The following is a 13,729-nucleotide window of genomic DNA, read 5'->3' on the forward strand; positions in this document are numbered from 1 at the left end:
ACAATTTTCCGGGGGAGGGCCCCGGACCCCCCCCTCCACCTGGGGGGTATTCCCATACCCCCCAGTAGATCTTGCCACCCCAGTTAAAAAGCTGAAATGACGCCCATGGTATTAACGAAAACTGTTTAGGAAAATTATAATATGTCGGCTGATTTTAAGAAGTCGAAAAATTTTATTTAAAGTTTTAATTACTCCTTGTGAAATAATCAATGGTTTTCTTAAACTTTGTCACAATAATATCGAGGCAAAACTGTAAATTGATTGTTTTACCTCAAGTGTAGGCGATTTTGTTGACAACTAGTTCAGTACCAATATTTTCTGCCAATAAAAAAGGCACTTCATAACTGATCATGGATGATTCTAAATTGCAACGGAACATTTTCCACTTATGGTTTAGTATACGCAATATAAAAAAATAATATCCTCCTGCTTTTGTGAAGAAAAAACTTCCAGGTTTTAAATCCCAAACATGTTTTGTGCTTTCATGCAAATGTGAAAAAGGAACTGTGACTCTGGGTACGTCAGAAGTGAATAGTGGAGACAAAATATTGTGTAATTGTGTATTAGGAGTAACTAAACGCAAAGATTGAAGAAGGTACGTAAGTGGAGATAAAACTAATATACATAATGTTTTACGCTTAAAAAAGAAATGAAAGCACACGAAATCCTTGATAAAATGCTATGTTATCGCTGCAAAAACAGGTATAATTTGTAAGGGAGAATTAATACCATATTGGTAAACTATCATAAACTTAAGCTAACAATCTAATGATTGTGGTATAGAAGAAAAGTACTTGAAACATGGTGACTGACTTTTCTTTTTGACACAAATTTATAAAATAACCGATATTCTGTTATCACATAGGTACAAATTGTACGAAAATTTTAATATTCTATCCAAACTCACTTCAAAGTATGTGTAAAGTAAACATACTTCTGTTAATACTAAACCTATTGATACGATTACGTCTGATTAAATATATATATAATTTATATAGTATCCCAGCGGAGCAAGTGCTTTTTGCGATTGAATGTTTATTGAAATTATATATATATATATATATATATATATATATATACATATAAAATATGGCACAACTATTGGTATTAACATACTAATGAAAGTAAATTATAAATCAATTGTTACATACATAATTGCTGTACAAGCTCTGAATGCTCGGTAAATATAAATAGGATTTATTAATATATCGGCTAAACAATAAATTATCATGTAATATAGCACAATATTACCATTAACATCGATGACTTCAATGCGTACGGTTGTCTCGACGACATACTTCGAGTCTGTAACCACGACACGAAGCTCGTAGCCGTCCACAGATTCCCGATCTAGAGGCTGAGTCAGGTAGAGTTGACCCGAGGATCGTATTGCAAATTGTGAGTTCTTGTCCCCCTCAGTTATGTAATAGTCGAGACCCCCGCTGTCGGGATCCACTACTGTCAACTGCAGGATGGCTGCCCCCACAAGAGCGTCTTCTTTCACTGTAAATATTTGTAAGTATTAAAAATTCAGATACAAGATATAAACAGGGAAGAATTTATAAATATTTTGGCACTTTTCCCCTTGGCACTTTTCTGATTGCTGCTCCTTGAAATATGCTACATGTGTCACAAAGTAATTATTTAAATAAAAAATTAAATCTAACGAGTTCATAAACGGTTGGTAATAAAAACACCAAAATTTACTTTATTTATATTTTAATTACATTTAAAAGGTTTATACTTTTACAAATTAAAAATGTATTCTTAAAATACTATAATACAACTTTACAAAAATAACTTATCAATGATTCTTACTTAAGGGAGTCTTCATTATGTTTCTTTACATTGGTTTCCTCCTCCTTTTAATCACTGCGAACTCCTCTATTAACTCTTTACTTTTATTTGATCGCCAGTTCAAAAGTTCAGCGGGAGATGTGTATGAGAACCAAATTCAATTGTTCTTAATTTATTCTGGATCTAAGGCAAGATTTTATTCTTTTTAATACAGAAAATTAACGCTCTGCCGAGCAGTTTGAAACAGCTGTGCACAAATACAGATGAAGGCGCTCTCTCTCTCTCTCTCTCTCTCTCTCTCTCTCTCTCTCTCTCTCTCTATATATATATATATATATATATATATATATATATATATATATATATAGCTCTTATATATATAGCTCTTATATATATATATATATATTATATTTGAAATTGCTATTTGGAGATTTTGTTCTCTTATGAGATTTATCATCGATAAAGGGTTGTTCTTAATACCGCCACTCTTCAGAAAGCCACAGAAGTGTATACACTCATTTACAAATGATTTTTATAGATCATTTTTATAAAAAGATACAGGTTTTTCAGCACGCTCAATAATATTTTCATTTGAAGACGACTATAGATAGTTAAAAACTGAGAACTTATATCCGCAATAACGTTATAAGCGTTTTTGCGCTTCAGTTGACTTGAGTTCGTCAAGAACAGCATAATATGTTTCTACTCTAAATTTATCACGACATTTAAGGGTGATTTCGTTTTAATTGGTTTCGTCTGCCTGGATTTTCCTTTTTTTGATCTTTGTAGCTTGTTTCATACTCTACATCACACCGTTTCTTGGCCCTTTCTTAATCATCATCATCATCATCAGACGTTTCCGTTATCACGGGTCGTCGTTATACCCTTTCTTAATACACATGTTTCTAAGGTAGTCAACGAAAATGACCAATGAGTCATATAATCTAACTACTCTCTCTAGGGACGTGTCCACCTTTTTGTAAGATTCAATGAATGAGCCGAGCAAGGGACAAATAATGCTTTAGGAGTGTTATACTTTGCTTTATCTTTTATCCTAGCTTGCAAGCCGCTGTATACGCCTGACATGTTGCTTGCATTATCATTTGACTTCCCTCTGCAGTTTGCTAAATCAATGGAACTTAAAGCTAACATAGATATTACATATATTGCTAACTCCACAGATTTGTTCCTTTATTCGGTGAAAACAAGAATGCCATTTTCTTTAACAAACCTCAAAACAAATGACAATAATTGATCAGCGTGGCTTATGTCAGGTGTTGAGTTCACTATTATGGATTAATACTTGGCCTGTTTCACCACGTTAATTATGAAAAAGTTTACTTTAGAAGATAACAGTTCAATCACTTTAATCACAAATAAATGATGAAAGATAAGAAGTTCTCCCTGAACCTGGACAAAAAAATTTTCGTATATGTTCAGCAAGGAAAGAGTCGAATGTGGCTATTAAATCTAAGGACATCATGTACACGCCGTTGTGTATCGACCCAGATATCTCATCCGACCCTCGAAACGGACGTCTCCTGGTTGCTAGCTTTTTCACGACAGCAAAAACTTTCCAAAACGTGTTCCAAAACAACTATTAAAATTAAGCTAACATAAAGCTAATTTGAAACTTAATAAGCACGAGTCATTACAAATTATGAGGCTAAGCACTACTCAATGTCAATTAAAAAGGATCTACTTGACAAACACAAGTCACTAAACACTTATGAAGGTGATCTATTTGGTGGACAGCGTTGCCAACTGTTAAATTTACAGCTTAAAATATACCTCATGCAGTAAAATAATAGCCTACAGTAGTTTTGAAATAATAATCTGCACGTTTCAACGGAAAGGTTAGAAAATGAATTGCATTACTGTAATTATGTTTTTGGTTAACGTTCAATATTGCAATGCGAGCGCTCCTTGACTGCCGTTTTCAGTCGCCGCCGCCGCGCCGACAAGACAGTTCGGACCAGCCGGCACGGCGCGGCGCGGCGGCACCCGTCAGGCTGAGCCGTCCCTAGGCATTGGCCTAGTGTGCCTAGTGGGAAATCCGTCCCTGGATATCAAGAGTGTGTGATGCACAATATGTTTTGGTGGAGATACCTATTGCTTATAACTATGTGCTAACATACTACGTTGGAAAATGCTTATTTGTCTCGAATTATTGAGTGTTGACAAATATTAATACATACATTTATAATTGTTTTATACAACGGAAAAAAGAAGAGATAAAACGTTTTAAGTTTATTATACTTTCTATATAACAGTTAAATTCGATTGTTTTTGGTTGATTCGGTATTAGATGGTTGCTTTAACTAAATTAACATTACGTAAAGTTATGATATAATCGTTTACTGTATATTTGACAACAATTTATTTCTGTGAGAACTGAGTCAGTTATCAATATCTAATTTCAATACTTATTTTATTAACAGCGTGGTTTAATTCCATAAATAATGTTGGGATAAGTAGGTCATTCTCATTATAAAATATTTCATAATTTGCTGTAAGACACTTACATAATTTCATCTATTCTTCATTTTATTACGCTTACTTAATTTCTGATGTTCCTGACAGGTAACCTGAGTTAAACCTGATTGTCCCGTAAACTGAAGAGTAACTTTATAATTGAAACAAAATTCGATTTAATACAATACTGATAAGGGACTCAGTTTATTCATAATTACCTTTTATTACCTCTCTGGGGTTAAGAAATCTGAGTAATTATTAATTATCATAGCTTAATTTTATTTACAGCTTAAAAATGTAAAAGAATCTGTGTAAAACATAGTATGCATGTTGTGTTAAAGGGCAATACTCACATTTATTCAAAACATACGGATAGTAGTAGTAACAAATAGACACTCGACCGTTCTCTGAACTGTTTTAAACTTGAAGAAGATCAAATACTTTACTGAAATGCAAAGATGGACTTGGTATTTATTCAAACAAAGCTCCTGAATATGTCTATCTATGTTTGAATAAAACCATATATCACCAATAACAGTATATCCAAAGTTAATTATAGAGGAACGAACATACACAAGAAACTTGAATCAATTTGCTCATTAAATCCCTAGGCATTGACGACGGACATAAAGCGCATAAGTTGCAACTTATATTGGAATATGATCCTCTCAAATCGAAGTAATTTTATGTTTTGTATTTCACAAACTCAAGGTAATTTCTCTGAGTCATACAAAAAAAATTATGTTGGCTGTCTAACACTACGACCTTCTAGTTCTACAGGAGGGTTACGTAAATAATAAGTCATTCCCCATAGTTATTTGAACCATAATTACTCTTTTGTGGTGTGGGTAGTAATTTAATGGTAAAGCACTAAACCTGATTATATTTCTTGTAGAATAAAAATTATGTCAGTGTTAATAAATGTTTAAATAAAATATGATGAATGTACAAAGTTATGATAAACACAATTACATAAGATTTTAATTTATTGTTTCAATATTTGCCAACACAAAATATTTCATTATATAGCAACTAAAATACATTTTGTACAAAATTGCCAGTAGTAAATTAGTTATTACTCACGAAACTCGTAGAAAGACACTTAAGATGTATAAACATAAACAATTTCAGCCTTAATATATCAAAGTAAGTTGGAAAATCCCCAAGGGAACGTGGTAACTACAAATAGCACTTAAGGCCTAATGTGTTTCTGGATCAAATGGAAAAATAATTCAGCTTCTTCTCGTTTGCTCAGACAAGCAGTAATGTATAAACTTTTGTATCGGATGTATTGGTATTACACTCTTCACTTTCATCACAACGTGTTATAAAAATTAATCTAAACCTTTCTTTATGAAATTTACACATAACATGAAATTTATTCATAGAAAAGTAAACATAACTGTTATTACAATTTAGCATCAAATTTGGTTCACATATTGGAATAGTTGATTTTGACACTATACATAGTTGTATGAATATTAAAAAAAACTACTATTACAAAATGTAATGCCTCGATGAAAAGATTGTACATAGTTTATCTTTTATTCGGAGTGATTATTTAACATTGATCATATAATGAATTATTGAATTAAGAATATCAAAGATAAGAAGTACAGAAAGCTCTCAAAATTACACGTTTATTAATAGACTTTCTGGTTTAACATAATATTGTTCTTTGAAAAATAAATTGCGAGTGGAAAATATCTGTATAACGCTAAGAAACTACAAATGAAGAGATAAGATATTTAAGTTTTGTATATAAAGGGGATGTTTGAATTTATTGTTACATAAATTTCATGCAAATGAAACTTTGTAAATACGTAACTAAACCTTACCGAGTCACAATAGGAAAATATACTGAACACAAATGTATTTTTAACGCTCGGTTTGCAGCATGCTATGTAGGCAATGCATGATTATAATATTACTGTTTTTCAATAAATCTTTTATTGCTCACCTGAAACAACATACGTCCTATCTGAAAAGGCTGGTGGGCTGTCGTTGTAATCTAAGATGTTAACGTTGAGAGTGGCGGTGGCGGAGAGGGCTGGATCTCCGTTGTCGAAGGCAGTAAGAAGAACCGAATGTCTGGGCGTTGTCTCCCTGTCTAGTGCAGACACAGTAGATATCCAGCCAGAGTATGGGTCTACGGTAAACACGCTACTGTTGATGGAATAGCGTACCTCCCCATTACCACCCTCGTCCTGGTCATCTGCTACCACTGAAGAGGAAACATTGCATGATTCCAAGGTTCACCACATATTATGAATATGAATATATGAATCTAAATCAAGAAATTGTAGAGCACCAACCTCTGACAATTGAAGTACCCTCGGGAACATTCTCAGCGGTATTAACACTGTAAGAGCTACTGTGGAACTTAGGAGGGCAATCGTTAACATCCACAACGCTGACATAGACTTCTGTGAATCCGGACATGGGTGGTTTCAGCGCGAGCACTCCCAATGTGTAGGAAGGTATAACCTCTCTATCCAGACTAGAGGTTAATTTAATCACTCCTTCTGTATCTATTGAGAATTGGGATGTTTCGGAGAGCAACCTGTACTCAACTATTACCGGAACTACTAACTTCACCTGGGTCACCACAGTGCCTGGAAGAGAAAAAGAATATATTGTTTATAAAACCAGAAAATATTATTCTAAATATTTAAAAGATCAACATTAACAAATTCAAAATATAGAATAGTGTATACCAGGCAACTTAAATTTCAAACGTAAAAAACCATATTTATGGAAGATATATACAAGTAAAGTTACATAACACAATATACTTTCAGTTTCAACAAAAATAAATTACTATACTTTTCGGAAAGTTTAGATATATTTAAAACTAAAAACATATATTTTTGTTAAAAAAAACTTAACTACTGTTTTATAAAATAAATATTTGTAGTTAACTGCAGTAATAACAACTAATTGTTTCCTAATTCAATGTCTTTCATATTTTTAAATATATTACAAAAACCTTTATTTAGATTTAAAATTTTGATACAGTACCAGTAGTTACTTCAGCTATCCTATTTGGCATTTAAATTTTTCTTTGTCAGCCGAAATATTAGGGTCAATTATTGTCCGCTCTTTGCCCAAACAAATCCTTAAATTCACGAGTTAAGTTTCCTGGTTTTGTTCGTCTTTAAACATTGTGGGCGCAATTCCTGCAAAATAACTGCAATGCTATATTTCTCATTACCCTAGTTGAAGTTATCACTACGTAATTCAAACGATGTCGTAGATTATATAGAACCAAGAGTCCAAATCTCTACCGTCTTCTGTTTAAAGCAACATTTTTGCTTTTTAAATGATATTTCGCCTATTTAAAGTTATTTTGCCGCATTAGGTGAGAACCACCTTTAATTACACTTCTAAATAAACATGTTTAGCCTTATGTTTTCTCTAACGTGAAAGTAGTGCAACAGATGCCACCATTACGTGTCAAAAACAGAAACATCAGTGCTAAAGCATTATGTTTGGGGTTTTTCATTAAGTGTTTTACTGAATAAGCCTCGGATTTTATGTTTCTAATCTAGTCATAGTATTAAAATTTGGAAAATAAGGAAGTGATTTTTCCCTAATCCCCTGAGTTGACAAAAAATCTGAATTATTTATCACGGAACAAAACTGCAATGTTACTGACCGCTAAAAAGGTCTAAACCTTTTAAATACTAAATACTTCCATTGAGACAGTGGTGCATCCGTTCCAGTGATTATAAAAACTTGTTAAATCTCCCGTTAAGAACACACGAACATGGGAAGATCGGTAATCCTTCCTGGAATGTTTCCATAGAGTTGGTCAAGAAAGGAGAGGTTCACCTTGATAACTCTACTGTTTGACAACCTCACAATCATAATTATAAATAAGTTTGTATTGTTTGAAAAATACTTTCACCTGGAGAGGCATCTTCAGAAACAAAAACGTGCTGATCTCGACGATGGAAATTGGGTGGGACGTCCCCTCGCTTCAGGATGTAAACATGAACAGCCGCATCAGAGAATAGAGGAGGAATACCGTTATCAGCAGCACGCACAAAGAACTGGAAATGTTGCCCCTTCTGAAATGTTATCACTCAATTAGTAATAATGTATTGATTAACCAAAAACTTTGGTTTTATTTTTAGCAAATTTGTAGCTGGCATGTCATGAATGCAGTATTATAGTGGAATAAGGATGATATCACTTTTAAATTAAACAATTTATATTAAAGAAAACGTAGGTGTGAAGAGTGTCTTAAGGTATTTAGCATGTCAGTGTAAAACGCTTGAGTGGAAAAATGTAATTTTCTTGTTGTAGAGAGATCTAGTTTTAAAAATGTTTGCTAATTTAAAACCGTTGAATAATTCTTTGTTTACAACTTTGTAACACTGTAAAACTTTATCGTAATTAATTGAATTTATTTTCTTATTGCTGTTCAATAGATTATAACTAATTAACGATATGATTGTTTCTAATAGATTAATACAGTTTAACGCCAAAATTTCACATATATTGCAATATGTTAATCTAAATTTTTTTGTAAACAATCTTAACTTTATAATTATAATTAATTTATAACCTTCTTATAACTAACGTATTCCATTACGATTTACTTTTTAAATTGCAGTAAATATTTTTTCTGAAATGGATTTAAAAAATTTAATATCAAAAGTAATACAAATTAAAAAGTAATACAAACTTTAAAAAAAGTATAAAATTTAAATATGTGTCTAGTAGTATATTTTACAGAACATACCGTATTACACCTGTTCAAACTTTATTATTATTTCAAATAATACAAATATATAACAAAGAAACACGGAATTTTAACATAATGTATATTACTGTTTTTGTTTACTATTTTATGATAATAAATTTATGACAACTGTACTGAAAGCACGAGGAATCTCATTTTATTAAAATTTTTTTTTGCAAAGTATGCAAAAGTAAATTTTCTAAAAAAAAAATATTTTTTATATGCAGGAGAAGCTTACAGGAGAAATCCAGAAATAAAGTAAAACCTTGATATGTCACAATAATCACAGAGTTTACCTTAATATTTTTTTAATCCGCTAATGTTCTTTTATAGATTATTGTTGATTTGGTAATTAGGTCAGTTAAACGGTTCCCTAAGATTAAAAAAACTCCATTACGAATTGTTACGATATATTTAAAGAGATTCAATGCAAAAATTAAATATCTTAGAGGATATATTTTATCAGCAGTTTAATGGTACAAAGAGGAGTAGAATACTGTAACTTGATCTGAAAACTCATTATGCACAATGCAATTTCGAAAACAAATGAGTAACAGTGGCTGCGTATTTTACCTTTAAGTCTATTAGTTACACACGAGAATACTCCTCCAATGTTATAAATGTACAAGTTAAAGTGTGCGCTAGGACTGCCTTCTGCGGAGAAAAGATCAAGTAGATCGGGTAGTAAATTTTTAAACAGTAACAATAAAAGTTACGAGGAAAAGCCCTCACGTTGAACCTTGTAACTCAACGGAAATAACCGCCCAGACCTCTGCACAACTCGTACGTTTGTATTTTTGTATTCGTACATACAAATAAAGTTTGTGTTTTGTGTACAATAAAATATATTTATATTGGTGTTTGTGCAAGGAAAAGGATGAACTTCCTAAACAGCCTGCTCGATGATATTAAGATTCATAGTAGTAGTAAGCATCAATAATACTGGTTCGTATCACTGACACCCAGTTCAAGACATTTAATTGCCATATATTCTGAAGTATATATTTCCCAAAAGAAATTCGTAAATCTACAGATAAGAAATTAAAGGTTTTTGTATAAACCTTTGCGAAATAATTTGGTAGGGCCGGAGAAAGTTAAATACTAGCCAAAGCGGTTAATATTGGACTGTTAGTGAAATATTGTTTTTGTAATATTTATTTATTTCCTCAGAAAACACGTTGCCATTATTATTCATCTTAAGTATAACGTTGTCATACAACTTCTCAGAGCTAAATTTAAAAATGTTACCCCAATATCTAGATAGTACACTCCTAGTTTCCATTACCTTTATTTAATAGACATACATTGAAAACAATATCAAGCGTGTTCAGGTAATAGTACGATAACTCTTACCGTACTGTGCAGCTGCCTGAAGTAACACGATGGATCCTGTCTGCGGATTGATGCCAAACAGATGTTTCACTCGTTTGGATTGTAAATTGTATATTGAATACTCAACCAATGCCGCAGGCCCTGTGTCTCTATCACTTGCTTTGACCTGAAACAGAAGCACAGTTTGTTCGAATCCAAACTCGTACATCTAGTAAATTGGATTGTTGTAACGAAACTATCAATGCCAGCTTTCAACTGATTGCTCTAAATTTATAGGTTAAGCCTACTGCAGGTTTATAATACATATATTATTTTAATTAAAACAATGTGTGGACATTTTTTGTATATTTTTGGCTGTACGTGACTTGATTAAAAATAAACTAAATGTTTGTATTTATCTTATAAATTTAATAACAGTTCAGTTTCCGTGAAATTACACGGTTGTCATTGATAATAGTTTTTCTACTCTTGAATAATGTTTCACTTGAGTTTGAATATTACTCATTACAGCCATAGTTTGTTATTACGATACTGGATACACGAATTTTATTTCTCAGGAATATTATTATAATAAAATTAAAACCGTTAACTTTTATGAACGATCATTTTTAACAACTTTAATATTTCATGCAACTAGTTAAATTTTGAATTGATTGGATTTGTAAAACCAAACTTTGTCTTGAATTTAAGTAAAGGAGATTTATTATTTAGTCTATTAAAATTAGTATTCCTTCAGTAAATCACTAGACCATGATCATTACAAAGAAATGATAATAAATAATCTGGTGTATTAAAAAATATATATATCGCAGTGATTTTAAATACTGAAATTTGTTTGTGTGAAGCTAAGAGGATTATTGATATTTTTAAAAATCTCTTTGTTTAACCTTAAATTATTAATATTTTCATAAAAATATATCTTATATTATTAACAGTTAATTTCAATTTCAAACATGATACAAAACGGATAGGAAATAGTGAAAGTGCGATGCGGCAGTTAAACAAAATATTATGAATTAATAGTAATAATTTGCATTAATATTGTTGCTCTTGATGTGGTACAAGAAATATCTGAGATATTTGGATTTTGAATATTACAGTTTAAGAATAAGTTAAGAGTAACAACTGGAGAAAGCAAATCAATAATACAACGGTATATGTATGATATCAATATTTATACTAGAATCTATTGTTCGTGTAAAACATAAATAGATTGTTAGTGTGAGGAAACTTTGTCCCTAAACAGGGATTCAACCTATGCCCATGTATTACAACCGGAGATCCTAGGCGCTTAGCTGTAAGCAAGGTTTTTATTTGTAAGCGCACATATCTAGTTAAATATGATTGCTTTATTCAGCACTGAAAGAATTTATCATTTAGTTTTTTTTTACTCTGTAGATATCCTCCTATGTAGAACTCCACAAAACCTCGTGTGGTTGAAAAATTTTAATATGAAAATTCCTCTATCGATTCCACAAAAAAGAAGGCCAATCGCTTATTAATTGAAAACGATTCTCTGTCCGTGAAAAATATTTTTTTCATAAGGAATATGGCATATTTATTTTTTCTTGCAAGCAAATTCCTGAATATTCTGTGAATTTCTATTAAAAATTTAAGTATGGAAAACCTATGAAAGAAATATTAAAACCATACTAAAACCACAGTAATTATAAAAAAATCTAATTTAATGTCAGGAATAAATCTTCAGATAAAACATTCCATATAAAGAAAATTTAGTATTACGTTTAGTACAAAACATTTAATTTCTTGCTACAACAATGTTCCTAAGCTGCAATACTTTTCTTGTGGTAAATGGAGTTTTATTTTACTTTATTTAAGAATAGGATAATGTAAGTTAATAGATAACGTAATTTTTTTAAATAAAAATCTTTATATACGATTTGTTCCGGCAAATGGAATGGAATAAAAGCTCCACCGTAATTAGCAGAGGTACATTAAATTCTGTTTAAGTTACCTTTTTTGTAGTTTATTCTGCACTATCTCCTAAACACTACATTTGATTCTCCAACACAATAATTTATGTCTTGATATTTGTAATAAATCTTCTTACACATATTTTTCATCTTTTTTTTAAAATTTTATGTCTAGGTCCAGATTTTTTATACTTGTAAACACTTAATTCACATGATAGATACATTTTTAAGGGGGCATGACATTTGTTTGAAAATTTACCTTCGTTCATCTATAGAATTAAGAAGTAACAGTGCCTTTCCAGACCTGCAATGTAATCTCTTCCTCAGGTGAACAACTAACGTAAAATAAAAACTAAAATGCACTCTAACACAAACAAATCCTTTATACGCATAGAGTGTGGGTCAGGGTTGCAACAAACATTTTGGGTTTTCGAAATTTAAACATGTAGTTAATACAACCAAAGCACTAATAAATTTGTAACCGAACTAAAGAATGCAGGCACTAATATGTTAACACTGAACAACCAACTGCTGAAAACTAACCAGATTTACTCAATTAGGGAATACAACGTAGTACATTTTCTTACAATTCTATTCATTAATAAATGTTTGAGAATAAATGGGCAGCAAAACTAATATTTTTGGTCTCAATTGGAGGTTAATTGCAGGCCCATATCCCTTGTCCAGGCGCGGCTCCAGGGGGGGGGCCACGGGGCTTTTGCCCCCCCCCGAGAATCAGGCTCGGATGGCAAAAATTAGGCATTTTACGCGAGACTTAAGACCTAGAACAGACTACAGAGAGCGCCAAAGCGCGTGGCGGTCGGGCGGTCGCGCGGTGTGCGGCCAGCGCGCGCGCGCGCTTGGGGGCTAGCTGGCTTGGCTTGACACGAGACACCTCTCTGTTGGTGCCGCGGCCGTCGCGTCGCGCCCGCCTCCAAGAAGACGCCGCCCTCCCCCTACCCCCTGCCCGGAGAGGGGATCCAAACAACTTACCAAAGTCAAAGTCATCTGCAGATGTTCTTCAATCTTGCGATAAGGAGGCATACCAGTTAATTAACCACCTCTTAGTTATTTTGACTACCCTCCCTGTGAGCAACGCAACCCCAGAAAGGTCATTTTCAGGATTGAGGCGTCTTAAGACGTGGCTAAGAAGCACAATGCGCCAAGACCGCTTAACTGGATTGGCCCTCATGCTTACGCACAGAGATGTTAATGTAGATATTGAAAAAGTAATAGATAGATTTGCTAAGACGAGAGGTGGTAAGCATCGGCTAGAATTTGCTTTGGATTAATTAAGCTTGACAGTGTAGTAGTAGAAATTGGAAATTCGATATGTTATGTTTTTAGAATTGTTCATGAATAAAATACTCTTATTGCACTGTACCATTAATGTGCCCTAATTTTTCTTCGTGTAAACACTTCCCCATTCCCTGTTTCTCAT

At 32.5% G+C, this 13,729-nt stretch overlaps 1 protein-coding gene across 1 annotated transcript in view; it reads right to left on the reverse strand.

Moving 5' to 3' along the window:
• LOC124357498 (fat-like cadherin-related tumor suppressor homolog) overlaps positions 1 to 13,729 on the reverse strand; it is a 107,479-nt gene that overhangs the window by 32,198 nt on the left and 61,552 nt on the right. The window contains exons 25-29 of the mRNA XM_046809351.1: positions 10,376 to 10,520; positions 8,183 to 8,344; positions 6,588 to 6,887; positions 6,233 to 6,496; positions 1,252 to 1,503 (exon numbers count right to left, since the gene is read on the reverse strand). Of these exons, the coding sequence (XP_046665307.1) occupies positions 1,252 to 1,503; positions 6,233 to 6,496; positions 6,588 to 6,887; positions 8,183 to 8,344; positions 10,376 to 10,520 (1,123 nt within the window). The remainder of the gene's footprint in view (positions 1 to 1,251; positions 1,504 to 6,232; positions 6,497 to 6,587; positions 6,888 to 8,182; positions 8,345 to 10,375; positions 10,521 to 13,729) is intronic.

Source organism: Homalodisca vitripennis, chromosome 3, assembly GCF_021130785.1.
Source record: "Homalodisca vitripennis isolate AUS2020 chromosome 3, UT_GWSS_2.1, whole genome shotgun sequence".
Lineage (NCBI taxonomy): Eukaryota > Metazoa > Arthropoda > Insecta > Hemiptera > Cicadellidae > Homalodisca > Homalodisca vitripennis.